We start from the raw sequence: 18,019 nt of genomic DNA, 5'->3' as shown, positions 1-18,019 counted from the left end.
ATTTGACAAGTGAGAGGGATAGGCAGTATTTAACACAGTGTCTGCTTTTTAAAAAATCTGGTATGAACATTTTACATATGTTGTTTAATAAAAACTAGATGATGGAGTAGAGGGAAGGCTGTGCAGGATTATTTTTAGCCCTCGTCTAGTGTAGAAGTAGGCTGCAGTGTGAATTGGTCAGGAAGCAGAAGAGTCCCTATTAATTCATTCACCTCTTTTTTATTTAAGAGAAACTAGAATTAAAAGTTAAATTAATTAAAATTAAATTAAAAGCTAGAAGCATAAAATAAAAGGTGTCCACCTTATTGTTCAGGGTAAATAATAGTAGTTGTATAGGTATGTGTATATTATTTGTACCTAGTAATATCTATTGTGGATATGGAGCTGTATGATTAAAGTATGGAAATATATTCACCATGAAAGTATAGAGGATGGAGTGAATGTGGGCAACAGTTCAGTCTTAAGTCTTGGTCCTTGCATGCTCTTTTGGCCCTGGGAATGAACTTGTCTTTGGCCATGAAAAATGGATAGGTTGGCTTTATAAGGATCACTGTATTGAGCACAGATCTTAATTTGGATGGGGTGGTGAAAAATAGGAGCATGAAGATATTTAATTCATTAGCCTTTAACCTAGAGGCCATAAGCCATGTGAGAATTGTCAGCTCAGAAGGTTGGGATTTTAGGTCAAAGGGTATAGATTTTCACTTAAAAAAAGAACAAGTTCTGAGGCTCTAATGTACAGCGTGGGTGACTGTAGTTAATAGTCCAGTACTGTAACTCAAAAGTAGTTGAGAGAGTATCCTAGGCACTGTCACCACAATCACCACACACACAAAAACAAAAAACAAAAAAAAGGTTAACTATGTCAGGTGGTGGATGTGTTAATTTTCTTGATCTCAGTAATCATTCTACAATGTAGAGTATATGTATATCAAATCATCACATTGTAGACTTTAAATATATGCATTCTGTGTGTCAATGATCCCTCAACAAAGTTATAAAAAAAAAAAAAAAGGTTGGGATTATAAAGGAGGGCCCAGGAGCTAAAACATACCAAAGCACTCCTTATGTATAACTTTCAGCTCTCAATCCTTTTGTTATTTTCACCACATGCTTACGGCACCATAATTTCAATTATGTTAATTTCCTCTAAAATCTCCTACAAACCTCCTCTGGAGCCTTAAGTAAGTTGTATGGGAATCATTTTATCATGTAATAGTTGGGTTTCAAAAAAGTTGAATTCAGCTCCTCTTCTTGGATAGCCAGATGGCTTCTAATTATTTAGCATTTTAAGGCTTAAGCACTTTCACACCTGCTCTAGCCCAGCAGCTTTAGGGTGGGGTAGATGTGAATTACTTCTGTGATGCAGGTGATGGCATTGAGACTCAGGTAGCTTGTGGCTCACAACAGGTACGTGTCTCTCTCAAAGGTTGACTTGGGATTTGTACTTAAGCTTTGATTCTAAATCTGCTGTCATTTCCCACTGGGAAATGCTATTTAAAATTACTTTACAGCAGAGCTCTTTGTTAAGCACAGAATAATTTCATATTTTAAAACGTGATCTTTATGAATTCAGGTTTTGAGAAGAATTTTTTTAATCAGCACGTATCTTCACCTTCCCTTTGATTTTTTTAACAGTGTTAGTGCCATTCAACAATAACTTCAAGTTTATTGAGCCATTTCCAATGATTGTATGTTTTATGCTCTCTTTCCAATGTTTTCCCCTCAGCATTTCCTTTAACCCTAATCCATTTCTGTCTTCCTGATCCAGTTAGTCCCCACTGAGAGAAATACAGTAACTAGTATCTGAAGCAGTGAGGTTGTTCCAGGAATCTTACCATACATCCTTGAGTTGGGTGTGAGTGCTCTATAAACGTTATTTTTCATCACACATATTGTGAACCGAACTATGTTAAGTACTTCATTGATCCAACACTTGGAGCAGTGCCAGCAAACCTGTCAGTATCAAAAAATTGTGTGGCCAAAAAAAAAAAATCCATCAGAAACAAAGTTAAAAGGACTAATGACAGACTGGTAGAAATAGTTTCACTTATATCATAGGTGACTAATCTCTGTAATATATAAAGAGCTCCTAGAAGTTGATATGGTTAAAAAAAAAAAAGAGAGAGAGAGATGATCAATCCAAAAAAATGGATTAAGAATATGGAAAAGACATTTCACAGGAAAGGAAATACAAATGGCCTTTTAACAAATGAAAAGATGCTTAAATTCATCATGCTAAGAGAAATTCACATTAAAATCACCTATCTGATTGGCACAAACCCAGAAGTTGGATGGTATACTTTTGTGAGGCTGTGGGAAAGCAGGCATGCTCATACTTTGACTGTAGCAGTGTAATTGGAACGATCCTTATGGGGCAGTGGGTAATTTGGCAACAACTATGAAAACTATAAATGCTTTACCCTCTGACCTAGTGTATTAGTTTCCTGGGGCTACCATAACAAAGTACCACAAATGGGGTGGCTTAAACTAACAGAAGTGTATGGGTCACAGTTCTGGAGACTGGGAGTCTGAAATCAGGACATTATTGGGGTTATGGTCCCTCTGAAGCCTTAGGGGAATCCTTCTTTGTCTCTTCCTAGCTTTTGATGGTTTGCTGACAATCTTTAGTGGTCCTTGGCTTGCAACTGCCTAACTCTGATCTCTACCTCTGTTTTTACAACATGTTCTTTCTCCCTGTCTGTCTTCACATGGCCATCATCTTATAAAGGACACCAGTCTTACTGGATTAGGGGTCCGCCCTATCCCAGTGTGACCTCATCTTAACTAATTACATCTACAATGATGCTATTTCCAATTAAGGTTACATCCTAAGGTACTGAGGATTAGGACCCCAACATAACCTTTTATGGGGGTCAACAATTGAACCCATAATATCCAGCTGTCCCCAAAACACTAAAAAATTAGTGTTTATTCTACAGGTAGACTGGAACGACCCAAAATCTATCAGTAGAGGCTTGGGTAAATGCCATACCTCTGCAGTGGAGTACTCTGCAGCTGTAAAGCAATGCTGAAGTTAGGAGCTGACGTGGAAAACCCTTCAAGTCAGAACCAGAATGTAGTAGTAGGCTACCTTTGGGGTAAGAAAGAGGAAAAATAATAATATATATTCATATTTGCTTGTATCTATATGAAGAAACTCTGGAAAAAGACACGAAGTTAGTGAAAGTGATTATGGGAGGTGTGGGTGGGACAAGTGGGAGCAGAGATACAGTGAAGACTTTTTATTGCTTTCTTATGTTACTTGATTTGTGAATCATGTGAACAAGTTACCTATCTCAAAGAATGATACCAGGAATGACACCAACAGTATCATCCTTTCGAATTCAATAAAGAACTAATTTTTATGAAATTAACAGGGAATCTGTATATTGTCCCAGCAATCAACACCCTATTTCCTTTCTCTCTTAAGCTTTGCTTAGTTCTTGGAACTTTACCACCACCATCTCTTTTCAAATATCACACACCTGTTCTTGGTTTGTAGGATCATTATGACTTATTTCTCATTAGTAAAGAAATCATCTGCCTATTCCAGAACCTTTGGTCAGAGATGCAAACAAAAGCCAATCAGGCGGGCACTGGCATTCTTTATGAAAAGGCTGTTATGAACAATCAGTTGATGAGCTTAAGGCAATTTATGTTAAAATGGTCTTAGAAGCAGGAGCTCAGGTAATGAGTCTGTATTTCATATATCTAAAATTTTTAAATAAGGTGTTATGAAAGAAATGTTCACAACCTTCAGTAGCACATTATCTTCAGCTTCTCTGAGAGTTTTCAGCTTGAAAGTGAATTTGATTAATGTACTAAGATCGGAATCAGAACTTTTTTCTTTAAAAATAATCAAGTGGGGCTTCCCTGGTGGCGCAGTGGTTGAGAGTCCGCCTGCCGATACAGGGGACACGGGTTCATGCCCCGGTCCGGGAAGATCCCACATGCCGCGGAGCGGCTGGGCCCGTGAGCCATGGCAGCTGAGCCTGCGCGTCCGGAGCCTGTGCTCCGCAACAGGAGAGGCCACAACAGTGAGAGGCCTGCATACCGCAAAAAAAATAAATAAATAAAAATAAGTGGATAATTATGTCCATCTAACCCTCTCCACCCCCCGCAAAAAAGGAGTTTGTATTTTGATCTGGTCCCCAAGGGGGGCGGGCAGCAAATTTTCCAGAATCCTTTGGGACCTGTTCACCTAGTTCTGTGTGTCATCCACATCTTTTATGTCCCCTCTTCTCCATCCTACCGACTTGTGTTTTAGTTCAGCAACTAGAGGGATGAGGAAAAGAAATACCTGTAAGTAAGCCTCTTTGGCTAATTAGTAGTTTTGGTAAGAGAAATAGCCAGGGGGATAGTTGAGACTACGGTTAAAGGACATGTTTTGGTTTATCTGTGAATTTCAGTTTGCCAAGTTAACCCTGGTTTCTTTTGTGATGGATAATCCATAGTGAACAGCATTATCACATGACCTCTTTTCCATAAGCTACTATTTATTCACTCAGAATATAAATATATTAAATGCTTTTTGTATAAAAGACAGTTCTGTGTTACAGAGAAGTATCATGATACCAGCTCTCAAGTGTACAAGTTAGGGCGAATGAGGTATATATTTATGGCACAAAGAGTATCATAACAGACATCATTCCCAGATATAATTAACACAAGCCAAAGAATTGGAGGCAGGAAAAAGTTGTCTGAAAAGGGGAGAGGGGGAGGTTGCAGTGTGGAAAATAGCATGTAAATGCTAATTAAACTAATATCAGATATATAGGGAAATCTAAAACTCTGGGCACCTCAAGGCAGGCAGAAAAGTTAAGGAAAGGGAAGATTGCAGGGTGGGGCGGAAGAAAAGTCTGTGTTCAGGAAGGGCAAGTGGAAGGAATCTGCCAGTACATGTGAATTAAATCAAGGTGGACTGCCAGATCTGAAGAAGACAGGTTTTTCCAGTTCTTGTAACACTCAGGAGTAGACCTCCAGCAGTCACAGCTGGGCCAGTCCCAACTCATCCTCTGGGTAATAAATAGAATATTGTTTGCCAGGCAGAGGCTTGGACCATACTGCCTGGTCTTTGCCTGCTTTTCCCCCTTTGCTCCTTTGAAAGACCACTGCAACCAAGCGACTTTGTCGTCCTGACTCTGATTATCCCCTCCACACGAAAATCCTTAGATGCTTCGTGTGGCTATTAAGATTGTCTCCATTTGGCACTTCCCATCCTCTTCAGCCCCCGCTCCCACCACAGGGCTCTCCTCATTCTCTCCTTTCCAGCCTTTGACCTTCTCTACATGCTACGTGCTTCCTCCAACCCTAGAGCCTCTTCACATACTGCCCCCTCCCTCTGCAAGTGCTCCTCTCTTTGCTAGTCGTTTGATTAAGTCCTTCCTCACCCACTCCCAGACTTCTTGATGGCACTTAGCACAGTGGAAGTTTTATATTTTTGTGTAATTATTTCATGGTCTCCCCCACTAAATTGGAAGCTCTTACAAGAGGGGGACCATGTCAGCTTTTGCTCACCCATTCCCATGCACAGCTGGCTTAAAAACCTCTCTGTTGTGAATGGATGAAGATTTGAATCACTCATCAGGGAAACTGCATAGTGTAGTAGATCCCATTACCACTTCTTCCAGGCTGTTTTCTTACCTGTGGATGCCTACCTATTAAGAACATCTTAAATAAGAAAGAAGTTTCTTTTTCTCACGTAAAAGGCCAAGCTAGTCTGGTAAGCTGGGCAGAATTGTCAAGGGCCCAGGTTGCTTTCATCTTTTTTGCTGGGCATCCATGAGCCCCGTTTCAGATCAGGGGCTCTGTTAGTAAAGAAAAAGGGGAGAAGAGAAGAGATAGTGGGGCAGTTAGCTGTCTCTGCCACAGTGCCTTCTAAAGGTATTGTAGGGGTTAAATAAATACATAAGACTCTTAGCACAGTGCCTAGCACATGGCACTCAACTGTGGCCCGTTAGTTTCTTCCTTCAACATATACATAATAAATGACTTACCCGAGAGGTGTTCCACTCCTGTTCTTTGGACATTTTTCAGCTCATTTCTTTGTCTCTTCATTCTTGGGCCAAATTACTTGGTTTACTATGTTTGCAAACAGTTTATCCTGTATGTAGGGAACACATCTCCGGTTTCCTTTAGATAATTCATGGAGTAGTAGCCCTTCTGCCACCCCACTGGGACGTTGCTCTACTCAGCCTCTTGATGATTCCTGTTTATACAAAGTCAGCTTCCCCACAGCTAAGATAAACTCTGTTGAGACAGAGCCACAGATATGTTTTCTTCTCCCGTAGATGGTGCCATTCGGGCACAAATCTGCCTTTATTCAAGGCTGTACCTGGACATGCAGGAGGTGGGCAGTGCGGGGGTGGGATGTGAGGAGGGAGATGAGGGGGAAGTTCAGTGAAAATAAAGTAAGACAGTGTGTGTTTAGCTTTGACAGTTTATTTTCTTTATTTCCTGTGAAGGCAATTGACCGAGGTGTGGGCTTTGAACTTGTCTATAGCCCCGCTATCAAAGACTCCACAATGAGAAGATACACAATTTCCAACGCCCTCAATTTAATGCAGGTCTGCAAAGGAAAGGTATGGTTCCATAATTTTAGGATATTTTTCAAACCTAGCAGTTCATTATTATTAATATACTGGGGTTATCAAGCTGACCCCATTTCCTTAAAGCAGAAAGTTCTCAAGGCACAGCAACAAATTCTCCCATTTCAATGAGCTCTGCAAGTTTTAAGAGAAAGAAAAATATCCTAGGGAAGAATAATATGAGGGGGGGAAAGTTGTGTTGAAAGTCTTTATCTTTCAGTAAAGAATTGGCCGTTTACCTACTGTGAAAGAATCATCTAGATAACAGTTGTCATCACTGAGTTGAATTAAGGTTATATGACCTTTTCAACTAGTTTTTTAAACTAATGCATCTTTTCTAAGATCTGTTGGGAAGGCTTCTTGTTCTGTTTCTTATTTTAGCCTGCCTTTAGTTTGACATGAGGTCTTTCATCCTTCACTTTATTTACCTTAACTTTAGAAGAAGTTGGTATTTATGTTAAAACTTGATTACTGGTTACTTGTATTATAAGACTTCAATTTTTTTGACATTTATCTAAGATTAATATTGATTACTTTCTATTTCGTAGAATGTAATTATATCTAGTGCTGCTGAAAGGGTAAGTCTGGCATTAAGTACTTTATTTTTTCCCTTTTCAAGTTAAATTAGTCATGTAATAAAGGTTTATTGCATGTTTTCATTTTTAATTGCATTTTCTCATTGTAATTGCTGAAGAGTAAAATTTACCTTCATTCCTTTGGGGCTTCAATTTTTGTTTATATAAATAGTTTTTCCTTTAAATTGTTGCAAAATGCTTTTCAAGGATCTTTTATATTTTCAAAAATGTAAGTAACCCGTCAAAATTATAAGGACTTAAATTTATGCAGTTGACTTCCTTGTTTTTAGATACTTAAGCATCCTATTTACTGCAGATGAAGTCACTGAAATGTTATGAATAACTTCTTTCATATCTATTTTTTGTTCATTTTATTTTAGCCTTTAGAAATAAGAGGCCCATACGATGTGGCAAACTTGTATCCTTTTCTGAGTAAGAAGTCATTGAAATTTTCTTTTAGGAAATTTGGAATTTGGGATGTTATACTTTAATAAGATTTTTTTAACCTTTTACTATAAATTTATCAATTAATAGCTTCAAAACAAAATTATATCAGGTTGTGAAAACTTCATCCTTTTGTTTTCTGGATTAAGGGTGAAATAGAAAAAGGGGGAAAGAAGGACTCTATAAAAGCTTAGAGTTAAATGAGTCTTTTCTCAAATGCCTGTTCCATTTGGACTAAGAACTATAGAATTAAAGTGTCTCTCTCAGTGCCTCTCTCTGGTGAACTGGCATTGTCAGTTATGTTTCTGTTAGTCTCCTGTCCTCAGCTGACACTGGGTTGAAATCTTTAACGACCCCCCAGAGGGTTGCTGTTTGGGCTGTCGGAAAGTGACGCCAAGGCCGCAGTGTCCACCAACTGCCGAGCAGTGCTTCTGCACGGAGGTGAGCAAGTCCTTCCAAGAAAAACACTGAGTGGTCATGTTAAGAGCCAGTCATTTCTGTGAAACAGTTGAGCCATATCTACTTTCATTATCCTGCCCCTCAGAGTTCCATTAGGATCATCTTTTCTGAACCTGTTTAGCCATACCCATCAGTGCTTTCTCGCCCTTTACTTCAGGCTTTATTTTCTGTAGTTTGTGGAATGAATATAGTTTGCCTTCCAGAAATGAGTATTGAATGCATTCTTTCCAGTTCTGCATGTGTGTCCCTGCCTGCATTTTGATAGGCTTCTAATCTCCCTTTTTCCTCCATAGGGACGTGCTTTCCCTGCTGAAAATCACTGTTTTAGAGAACTGAACGGTGAAAAATATATGTTAATCCAGTTATGAGGAACACAAAAGCACCAAATACATTTTTTAAAATCCCGCTAACAAACTCAAATCATAACTTTTCACATTTATTACAACTTGTGATTATTTTCTCATTTTTGGTTTACCTGTTCAATTATGCACAGACTACACATTTTTTACTCACATTTTATTTATATATATCTTCCTCCTCACCTTAATTTTACTACTTGAAGGCACTGAATTTCTTATTCATTAGATGATGAAAATTGAACTAGAAGTGTTTGATATGCTAGGACTTTGGAGAATAAAAATGAGGCTTTTTAAAAGAAAAAAGTTTATACTTTTCATCTGCTGTTTTATCTTCATTCTCTTTGTAATTTTTAGCACTAGTGGCAGTGGTCAAGAAGCAATTGACTTGATATTACCCAGATGAATGTTAAACTTCAGAATTGGTTGCTACATATTAACTGGGTGATTTAGTATATGAATAGTTAGGTTATTGAGGGCTTGTGTATTATGTCTGGATTTTAGTGATCTGATTTCCACTTCGTAGAACTGGTTACTGTATTACCATGAATTAGATGATTTTGCTTTTGTTTTCAACATTTTTAGTTTGAGATTGTTGTATTGTATAGCCTAGACCCATCACATAAGCTCTGGGAATGACCAAATTAATTAAAACTTTATCAAGATTTTCTTGAAATTAGGGAACAGGTGGTTCACACTGGTAGTTCTGCCATTATTTTTGTCTATTTTAAATGAACGTAAGGAATCGTCAAGATTTTGGATAACAATTAGTGGTTTAAAACAGACTGAGACAAGGAAGGGAAGTTAATTTTGAAAATTTAGTAGGGAAAAATGTGAAGATCTGTGCTTCAAAAAACTCAGCTATTCAAAATAAGTTATATAAAGCTAGGCTTTTACAGAAGCTAAACTAAAAGAAGCTTTGTGGACTTTAGCATTCCCATTCATTCTAGTTGTGCCCAGGACAGTCCTAGTTTATGCCTGCTGTCCCTGCAGAATTAACAACACATCTACAGGATGTTGTAATTACCCTGACTTTAGTTGACATTGGGATCAATTTGAGACAGCAGTTTCAAAATTCAATTTACTAGGATTGCAAATTCAGCCTAAGGTTATATTAGAAGAAATACAAGATTCTGAGGCAGGAAGATTCGAAGTGTCATCATTATCCTCTGCACTGATAAGTCCTGGCTGGCATCTGTATCATCCTGAGTGCCACATTTAAGAAGGACAGCACTACACTGAAGCACTACCAGAAGATGGTTCATTCTTGGAGGGTGTGAAAACCTTATCACGAGAGCAATTGTTGAAAACAGTGCAGGAATGGATACCTGGAAAACGGAAGACTTGGGACACGCAGTACCTGGCCTTCTACATTGGAAGGCTTGCTACAAGTCATCACAGTTAGATGGGTCCTGTGGGATTCTAGAAACCAATGAATAGCAGTTCTAAGGAGGTTGTGGGGAGGGGACAGAGGAAAGAGGTTCAAGATCTAAAAGAGTTACTTTATCTGATAATTATGAAAATCTTGTTTTTCAACGGTTTATAATCCGTTGTCTTAGATTAAGAAGTAAATGTTCATGTGATGTAAAAAAAATATTTCTGAGATGGAACTAATATAATTTTGAAACTAATGCATTTTGTTTTGTTACAAAGTATTGATTCTCACAATTTAATTTTTGTATTTTTTATTCATTCTACTGATTTTTAGATGTTTACTTATAGTGATAAAATAGACATCTCTAAATGTAACATTTTTTGGAAATCATGGGCAATTTCTGTTTATTTTGAGGTTCTCTGATTATGTTGGTATTTTAATGACCTTGAGAGCAGTTTTGTCCCTTTTATAAATTAAAATGCTTTTAAATAACTGGCAAGGATTTAGTAGACTTGGTAAATTAATCCTGATAAATGAGAAGGTAGTGTTTAACTTTTAGAATTGACTTTTGTACATGAAATAAGAAATAATTCTGAACTAAATTTATGTTTATTAAATCCTTTTGATTTTTATCTCCTTTGTTTCCAAAGGGTCTCTCTTTCTCTCCTCCCCAGTCCTTCCCTGTTTCCTAAGGACTAAGTTTAAATCTCTTTTCACGGCACTGTGGCCCTTCACAAGTGCCAGCCTTGTTTCCCCCTAATTTTTTCATGCTCCTCCTTTACACTGGCCATATTGTCCCCTAAGTATATTAGATTCTTCTTGCCTCTCTCTCTCTATGCCTTTGCAAAGGAACACTTTCCTCTCCTTTCCTTTTCCTTCTTCCCTATTCTTAGCATCACTTCTTTCATGATACCTTCCTGATTCATCCAGGCAGAGTTACTTCTTGTGGTGCCTCCATTCCTATTATATTTGCCCCTGATGTGCTATCTCAGTGTGTGGTAGGAAGAAGCACTGTGTTACGCATCCTAAGATCCTCTGTAGATGACACAGAGCCTGGCCCCTTAGTAATTTTTAGCAGAAGTTAGCTACATTTAAGTTGAACTCTGCTAGCAACCTGACCTAAACATTTAATAATTCCCATTCTTCTTTGTTCATTGTCACCAATATATAAGAGATCAATAACCATGTGCGTTATTCCTCATTCACTCAACAAGTATTTCTTAAACACCTGTTAAATAACCAGGCATTGTTGGATGTTCGCCATACAATTGATTCTTCAGAGGTATAATCATGATCTAGTGGGGGACACAGATAATGAATGGTCTGTGCTATAAAATGAAGTGAGCACACACACAACCAGGGAAGCAGACTGTTGTAGTTGCCGTCTTAATTCATTTGTCTTTCTACCATACTTTAAGCATGTGCTGCACCAAGCTCTGAAACTTGGGTTCTGGCTACATAAGATGCCTCAGACAGACCATTAAAGATAACCTGCCCTATAGTTTTACCCTTAGGGTAGTCCCTTTGGAATGAACTAGATGTTAAAAATATACAGATATTTTTAGAAGCTGGTGGTGGGGAAAGGTGAGGACTGTAAATGGCATCAACACTCATAGCAGTCTATTATGGTTTCATCATTTACTCATGCTGTAAGTCACAGTAACATGGGGATGCTTGTTAAAACCACCTCTTTTGAAATCATGGCTTAACTTCAGGCACTTTGGTTTCCTTGTTTGTCTTATAGAAACTAGAAAAACTGCTTTTGGAATTATTTCCACGGTGAAGAAACCCCGGACATCAGAAGTAGATGATGATTCTCTTCCAGCCTGCAAGAAAGCCAAGTGTGAGAGCTGAAATGAGTCCCCGTCTCTGTCAACACTCCCTTTTGCCTTTTGAGAATCCATCAGCCGCAACAGAAACAGAACCTCCGTATGATTCACTATTTTCACTTGGAGCTAGATACCGGTAGTCTATAAAAGCAGTCTTATATTTAAGCCATTAAAATAACAAAACCTAGTAAAGCATTTAAAAAAAAAAAAAGGGCTGCCTCCATAATGAATTTAGATATTTTAAGAGAAAAGCAAAGACTAGTTCATTTATCCTTTCTGTTAAGTGATAAATGGAAGAAGGTATAATTGAATAAGATGTTTCAATATTTCAAGAGACTCCGTAAAAATGTTTCTTGCTCATTTAAAAGTTCATGCTTTTCAGCTTTACTTGATATACATGGCTTATTATTTTTTAATTTTACTACTCAAAAAGTGGTTATTTTGAGGACTCTTAAAACTTACGTTAAGGGGTTGGCTTTTAGTTGATCTACTCTTGCTTTAAGCCTCTCATTATAGTCATCAAGTCCAATTCCTTTCTAAAAGGAATTGCTATCAAATTTGTGGAAGGAAAGGGAAAGTGCATGTAAAATCACACTTGGCCTCTTCATTTGCTGGTTCTTACCTCCATGATGTCCTTGAGATAGGATTCCTTTGAGCTGGAAGCCCCTGAAAACCTAATATTGATTTTTCTAATTGCTATAGTAAAAATCTCATAGCACTGGACTCAATCAACTTTGGAAATAATATTTTTAATAGCAGGATCATTATATTAAGTAGAAGTAGCCTTTTTTGTAAATATTTGCATTTATGCTATATTGATATTAAGAAAATCATTTAAATGAAGATAAGAACACTGTTCTGAGAGTCAGAGAAAAGATAATTTTAAAAAGAGAAAGCTTTACACTAAACTCACTTATGAATTTAGATCCTTAAATAAGATATTGGTAAAACAGAGTATACCATAACCAGGTGAGATTTATTCTAGAAATGTAAGGATTTGTTAGTTCTTTTCAATGTACTACACTTTATCATATTAATAGGTCAAATGAGAAAAATCAGAATCATCTTAATAGATGCCAGTAAGACATTTGATAAAATTTAAAGTCCACTCCTGATTTTAAAAAAATAAACAAGAATAAAAACCCTTGACAAAATACAAATATAAGAATATTTCACACATACATGTATATGTTCATTTCTCTTTATAGTATATATATTAAGCATCATGGTTCTAAAAATAAAGCATTTTTTACTTCTTCTTAAGCAATATGATGGATTAGCCTACTACACTCCCTCCATAAAACTCATGGCCACTGCTTCTGAGCCCTCACACCCAGAGTCTGCCACTTCCTTGAGTGCCAGCTTGCTTCTGCCTTCACCTCACTTGGATTCATCAAAAGTTAGGTGTGTGTTTATTCACAAGTCTGTTTATGCCATTGTATTTAGCATTGTAAAATTAATATAAGTTAATTTAAAATTATAAAAACTGATGAACCAGGAGAGGAAAGAAAGGAGTTCCCTGGAAAATTAATGCTTTTGAAAAGTTTGAAAAAGATGAGTCATTAAAAAGAACTGTCAAAATAGGTGTGAGCAAGACAAGTAGATTTAGAGGAGATCCAGTGGAAATTCTGCACTTGGATTGCTTTACCAGAGTCTTTATAAGTTCTCTTTTTTCTTGTAATTGAGGTAACATTGTTTATAACATTGTTTTATGTGTATACATTATAATTCAACTCGTGTACATTACAGCTTGCCAGCAAAAGTTTCCATCCATCACCATACAGTTGACTCCTTACCCCTTTTGCTTTCCTCCCCTCCCCTCCTTCCCCTCTGGTAACAACTACTCTGTTCTCTTTATCTATGTGTTTGTTTTTGTTTCATTTAGTTTGTTCTTTTTCTCTTTTTTTTCCCCACATAAGAGTGAAATCATATAGTATTTGTCTTTCTCTATCTGACTTATCCCATTTAGCTTAATACCCTCAAGGTCCATCAGTGGTGTCACAAATGGCAAGATTTCCTCTAACTTTATGGCTGAGTAGTATTCCATTTTATATATGTGTGTGTGTGTGTGTGTGTGTGTGTGTGTGTGTGTGTGTATACACACACCACATCTTTATCCATTCATTTGTTGATGGACATTTAGGTTTTTTCCATATCTTGGCTATATAAATAATGCTGTAGTGAACATAGGAGTATGTATATATTTACGAATTTGTGCTTTCATATTCTTTGGATAAATTCCCAGAAGAAGAATAGCTGGATCATATGGTAGTTCTATTCTTAACTTTTTGAAGAATCTCCATAGTGTTTTCCTTAGTGACTGGACCAATTTACATTCCTACCAATAGTCTATGAGGGTTCCCTTTTCTTGACATCCTCTCTATAACATTTCTTATTTCTTGCCTTTTGATAATAGCCATTCTAACAGGCTATCAGGCGTGACATAGGTATTAGCATTATCTTTCCACATATATCTCCTCAGGCAAGGGAAACAAATGCAAAACTAAAAAGCTGCACAGCAAAAGAAACTATCAACAAAACGAAAAGACAACCAACAAGGACCAACTGTATAGCACAGGGAACTATAATCAGTATTTTGTAATAACCTATAAAGGAAAAGAATCTGGAAATATACATATATATGTGTGTGTGTGTGTGTGTGTGTATGTAAAAGTTTTTGACAGGTTAAAAAAAAAGACTACCTACTGAATGGGAAGATGTTTTAAAATCATATATCTGATGAGGGGTTAATAGCCAAAATATATTAAAAAACTCATACAGCTCAACAACAAAAACCAAACAACCCAATTTAAAAATGGGCAGAGGGGGCTTCCCTGGTGGTGCAGTGGTTAAGAATCAGCCTGCCAATGCAGGGGACGTGGGTTTGGGCCCTGGTCTGGGAAGATGCCACATGCCGCAGAGCAACTAAGCCCATGCGCCACAACTACTGAGCCTGTGAGCCACAACTACGGAACCCACGTGCCACAACTACTGAAGCTTGAGTGCCTAGAGCCCATGCTCCACAGCAAGAGAAGCCACCACAATGATAAGCCCATGCACCGCAACCAAGAGTAGCCCCCGCTTGCCACAACTAGAGAAAGCCCGCGTGCAGCAACGAAGACCCAATGCAGCCAAAAATAAATAAACGAATAAAATAAAAATGGGCAGAAGATCTGAAAAATGTCCAGTATGTCTTTGGAAGATGTACCGATAGCCAATAGGCACATGAAAAGATGCTCAACATTACTAATTATGCAAATCAAAGCTAAATGAAATATCACTTTTCTTCTTTAAAGAGACTGGAACTCAAGAACAAATGTAGATCTCCCATCAGTGGAGCCATACTTCCAAGAATAGGCTTTGACCTTTCTTTAAAAGATTGGCATGTGAGTGTACATTTATATATTTTAAACTTAAAATGTTTAAGAGGATGTATGTTCAACTTTTTTTTGATGCCCCACAATGATCTACTTTTTCAACCAACTGACTATATTTTAGCCCCAACTGTACCAGGTATAATATTGAGGTCATTCATGTTATATTAGAAAGGAGGAAAAGTTAATGGCACAATGTGAGTCTTCTTGAAAAACTGAAGAAAAGCAACTGGGTAAAGGTTAGAAATACAGGTGCTTTTTAGCACCTGTATTTCAAATACATTTGTTATGTATTTTCAGTTGTGCCTGCTTTCTGTTTATGAACAGGTGCTTATCCTATTGTTCAAAATAGGAGGGCATGATGGCTGGTCACCAGTGAAGAACAGCAAGTGGGCTTCTTTAAAGTTTGCTTTTGTTAGAACATGAACTAGTTTAGTTGCAACAAGATGACAGTACCTTCAATAAAATTTCAGCAAAGTGGTCAATTATAAAATAAATACAAAAGCCAGTAGTTTTAATTAGCAATAACATGTTATAAAATACCATTTTTAAAGATGCCCCTGAGGGAGGAGCTTCAAGATGGCAGAAGAGTAAGACATGGAGATCACTTTCCTCCCCACAAATACATCAGAAATACATCTAAATGTGGAACAATTCCTACAGAACACCTACTGAATGCTGGCAGAAGACCTCAGACCTCCCGAAAGGCCAGAAGCTCCCCACGTTCCCCCCTGGGTAGGGCAAAAGAAAAAACAGACAAAAGGATAGGGCTGGGACCTGCACCATTGGGAGGGAGCTGTGAAGGAGGGAAGGTTTCCACACACTAGGAAGACCCTTCGTGGGTGGAGTTTGTGGGTGGCGGAGGGGAGAAGCTTCGGATCCACGGAGGAGAGTGCAGCAACGGGTGCGGAGGGCAAAGCAGAGGTATTCCCGCACAGAGGATCGGTGCCGACCAGCACTCACCAGCGCAAGAGGCCTGTCTGCTCACCTGCCGGGACGGGCAGGGGCTGGGAGCTGAGGCTCGGGCTTCGGAGGTCAGATCCCAGGGAAAGGACTGGCGTTGTCTGTGTGAACACAGCCTAAAGGGGGCTAGTGTGCCACAGCTAGCTGGGAGGGAGTCTGGGAAAAAGTCTGGAGCTGCCAAAGAGGCAAGAGACCATTGTTTCGAGGTGCACGAGGAGAGGGGATTAAGAGCACCACTTAAAGGAGCTCCAGGGACGGGCGCGAGCCGTGGCCATCAGTGCGGACCCCAGAGACGGGCATCAGATGCTAAGGCTGCTGCTGCCGCCACCAAGAAGCCTGTGTGTGAGCACAGGTCACTATCCACACCTCGCCTTGCAGGAGCCTGTGCAACCTACCACTGCCAGTGTCCCGTGATCCAGGGACAACTTCCCTGGGAGAACACACGGCACGCCTCAGGCTGGTGCATCACGCTGGCTTCTGCCGCCGCAGGCTTGCCCTGCATTCCATACCCCTCCCTCCCCCCGTCCTGAGTGAGCAAGAGCCCCCAAATCAGCTGCTTCTTTAACCCCATTCTGTCTGGGTGGGAACAGACACCCTCAGGCGATCTACAGGCAGAGGCGGGTCCAAATCCAAAGCTGAACCCTGGGAGCTCAGCAAACAAAGAAGAGAAAGGGAAATTTCTCCCAGCAGCCTCAGGAGCAGTGGATTAAAGCTCCACAATCAACTTGATGTACCCTGCATCTGTGGAATACCTGAATAAACAACGAATCATCCCAAATTGAGGAGGTGGACTTCGGGCGCAACGATGTATTTTTTTTCCCTTTTTTTTCTTTTTGTGAGTGTGTATGCTTCTATGTGTGATTTTGTCTGTATAGCTTTGCTTTTACCATTTGTCCTACGGTTCTGTCTGTCCTTTCTTTGTTGTTTGCTTTTAGTATAGTTTTTAGTGCTTGGTATCATTGGTGGATTTGGTTTTTGGTTTGGTTGCTCTCTTTTTTTATTTAAAAATTTTTTTAATAATTATTTTTTATTTTAATTATTTTATTTTATCTTCTTTCTTTCTTTTTTTTTTTCCTCCCTTTTATTGTGAAGATGACAGGCGCTTGGTGCTCCAGCCAGGCGTCAGGCCTGTGGCTCTGAGGTGGGAGAGCCAAGTTCAGGACACTGGTCCACCAGAGACCTCCCATCTCCACGTAATATCAAATGGCTAAAATCTCCCAGAGATCTCCATCTCAACGCCAAGACCCAGCTCCACTCAATGACCAGCAAGCTACAGTGCTGGACACCCTATGCCAAACAACTAACAAGACAGGAACATGACCCCACCCATTAGCAGAGAGGCTGCCTAAAATCATAAGGCAACAGACCCCCCAAAACACAGCACCAGAAAGACAAGATCCAGCCTCATCCACCAGAACACTGACACTAGTCCCCTCCACCAGGAAGCCTACACAACCCACTGAACCAACCTTAGCCACTGGGGGCAGACACCAAAAACAACGGGAACTACGAACCTGCAGCCTGTGAAAAGGAGACCCCAAACACAGTAAGTGAAGCAAAATGAGAAGACAGAAACACACAGCAGATGAAGGAGCAAGGTAAAAACCCGCCAGACCTAGCAAATGAAGAAGTAATAGACAGTCTACATGAAAAAGAATTCAGAATACTGATAGTAAAGATGGTCCGAAATCTTGGAAAGAGAATGGAAAAAATACAAGAAACGTTTAACAAGGACCTAGAAGAACTAAAGAGCAAACAAACAGTGATGAACAACACAATAAATGAAATTAAAAATTCTCTAGAAGGGATCAGCAGCAGAATAACTGAGGCAGAAGAATGGATAATTGACCTGGAAAATAAAATAGTGGAAATAACTGACAGAGCAGAATGAAGAAAACAGAATGAAAAGAATTGAGGACAGTCTCAGAGACCTCTGGGACAACATTAAATGCACCAACATTCGAATTATAGGGGTCCCAGGAGAAGAAGAGAAAAAGAAAGGGACTGAAAAAATATTTGAAGAGATTATAGTTGCAAACTTCCCTAATATGGGA

The 18,019-nt window shown here is 38.9% G+C and overlaps 1 protein-coding gene across 1 annotated transcript in view; it reads left to right on the top strand.

The window, feature by feature from the left end:
* The window catches only part of RPP30 (ribonuclease P/MRP subunit p30), a 32,181-nt gene extending 17,707 nt beyond the window's left edge, over positions 1-14,474 (top strand). The window contains exons 7-11 of the mRNA XM_060102166.1: positions 6,468-6,584; positions 7,139-7,168; positions 7,546-7,583; positions 7,971-8,050; positions 11,544-14,474. Coding sequence (XP_059958149.1) covers positions 6,468-6,584; positions 7,139-7,168; positions 7,546-7,583; positions 7,971-8,050; positions 11,544-11,653 — 375 coding nt within the window. The 3' untranslated portion in view covers positions 11,654-14,474. The remainder of the gene's footprint in view (positions 1-6,467; positions 6,585-7,138; positions 7,169-7,545; positions 7,584-7,970; positions 8,051-11,543) is intronic.
* The last annotated feature ends 3,545 nt before the right edge of the window (positions 14,475-18,019 follow it).

Source organism: Mesoplodon densirostris, chromosome 1, assembly GCF_025265405.1.
Source record: "Mesoplodon densirostris isolate mMesDen1 chromosome 1, mMesDen1 primary haplotype, whole genome shotgun sequence".
NCBI classification, from domain to species: domain Eukaryota; kingdom Metazoa; phylum Chordata; class Mammalia; order Artiodactyla; family Ziphiidae; genus Mesoplodon; species Mesoplodon densirostris.
This window is presented reverse-complemented; position numbering and strand designations above follow the sequence as displayed.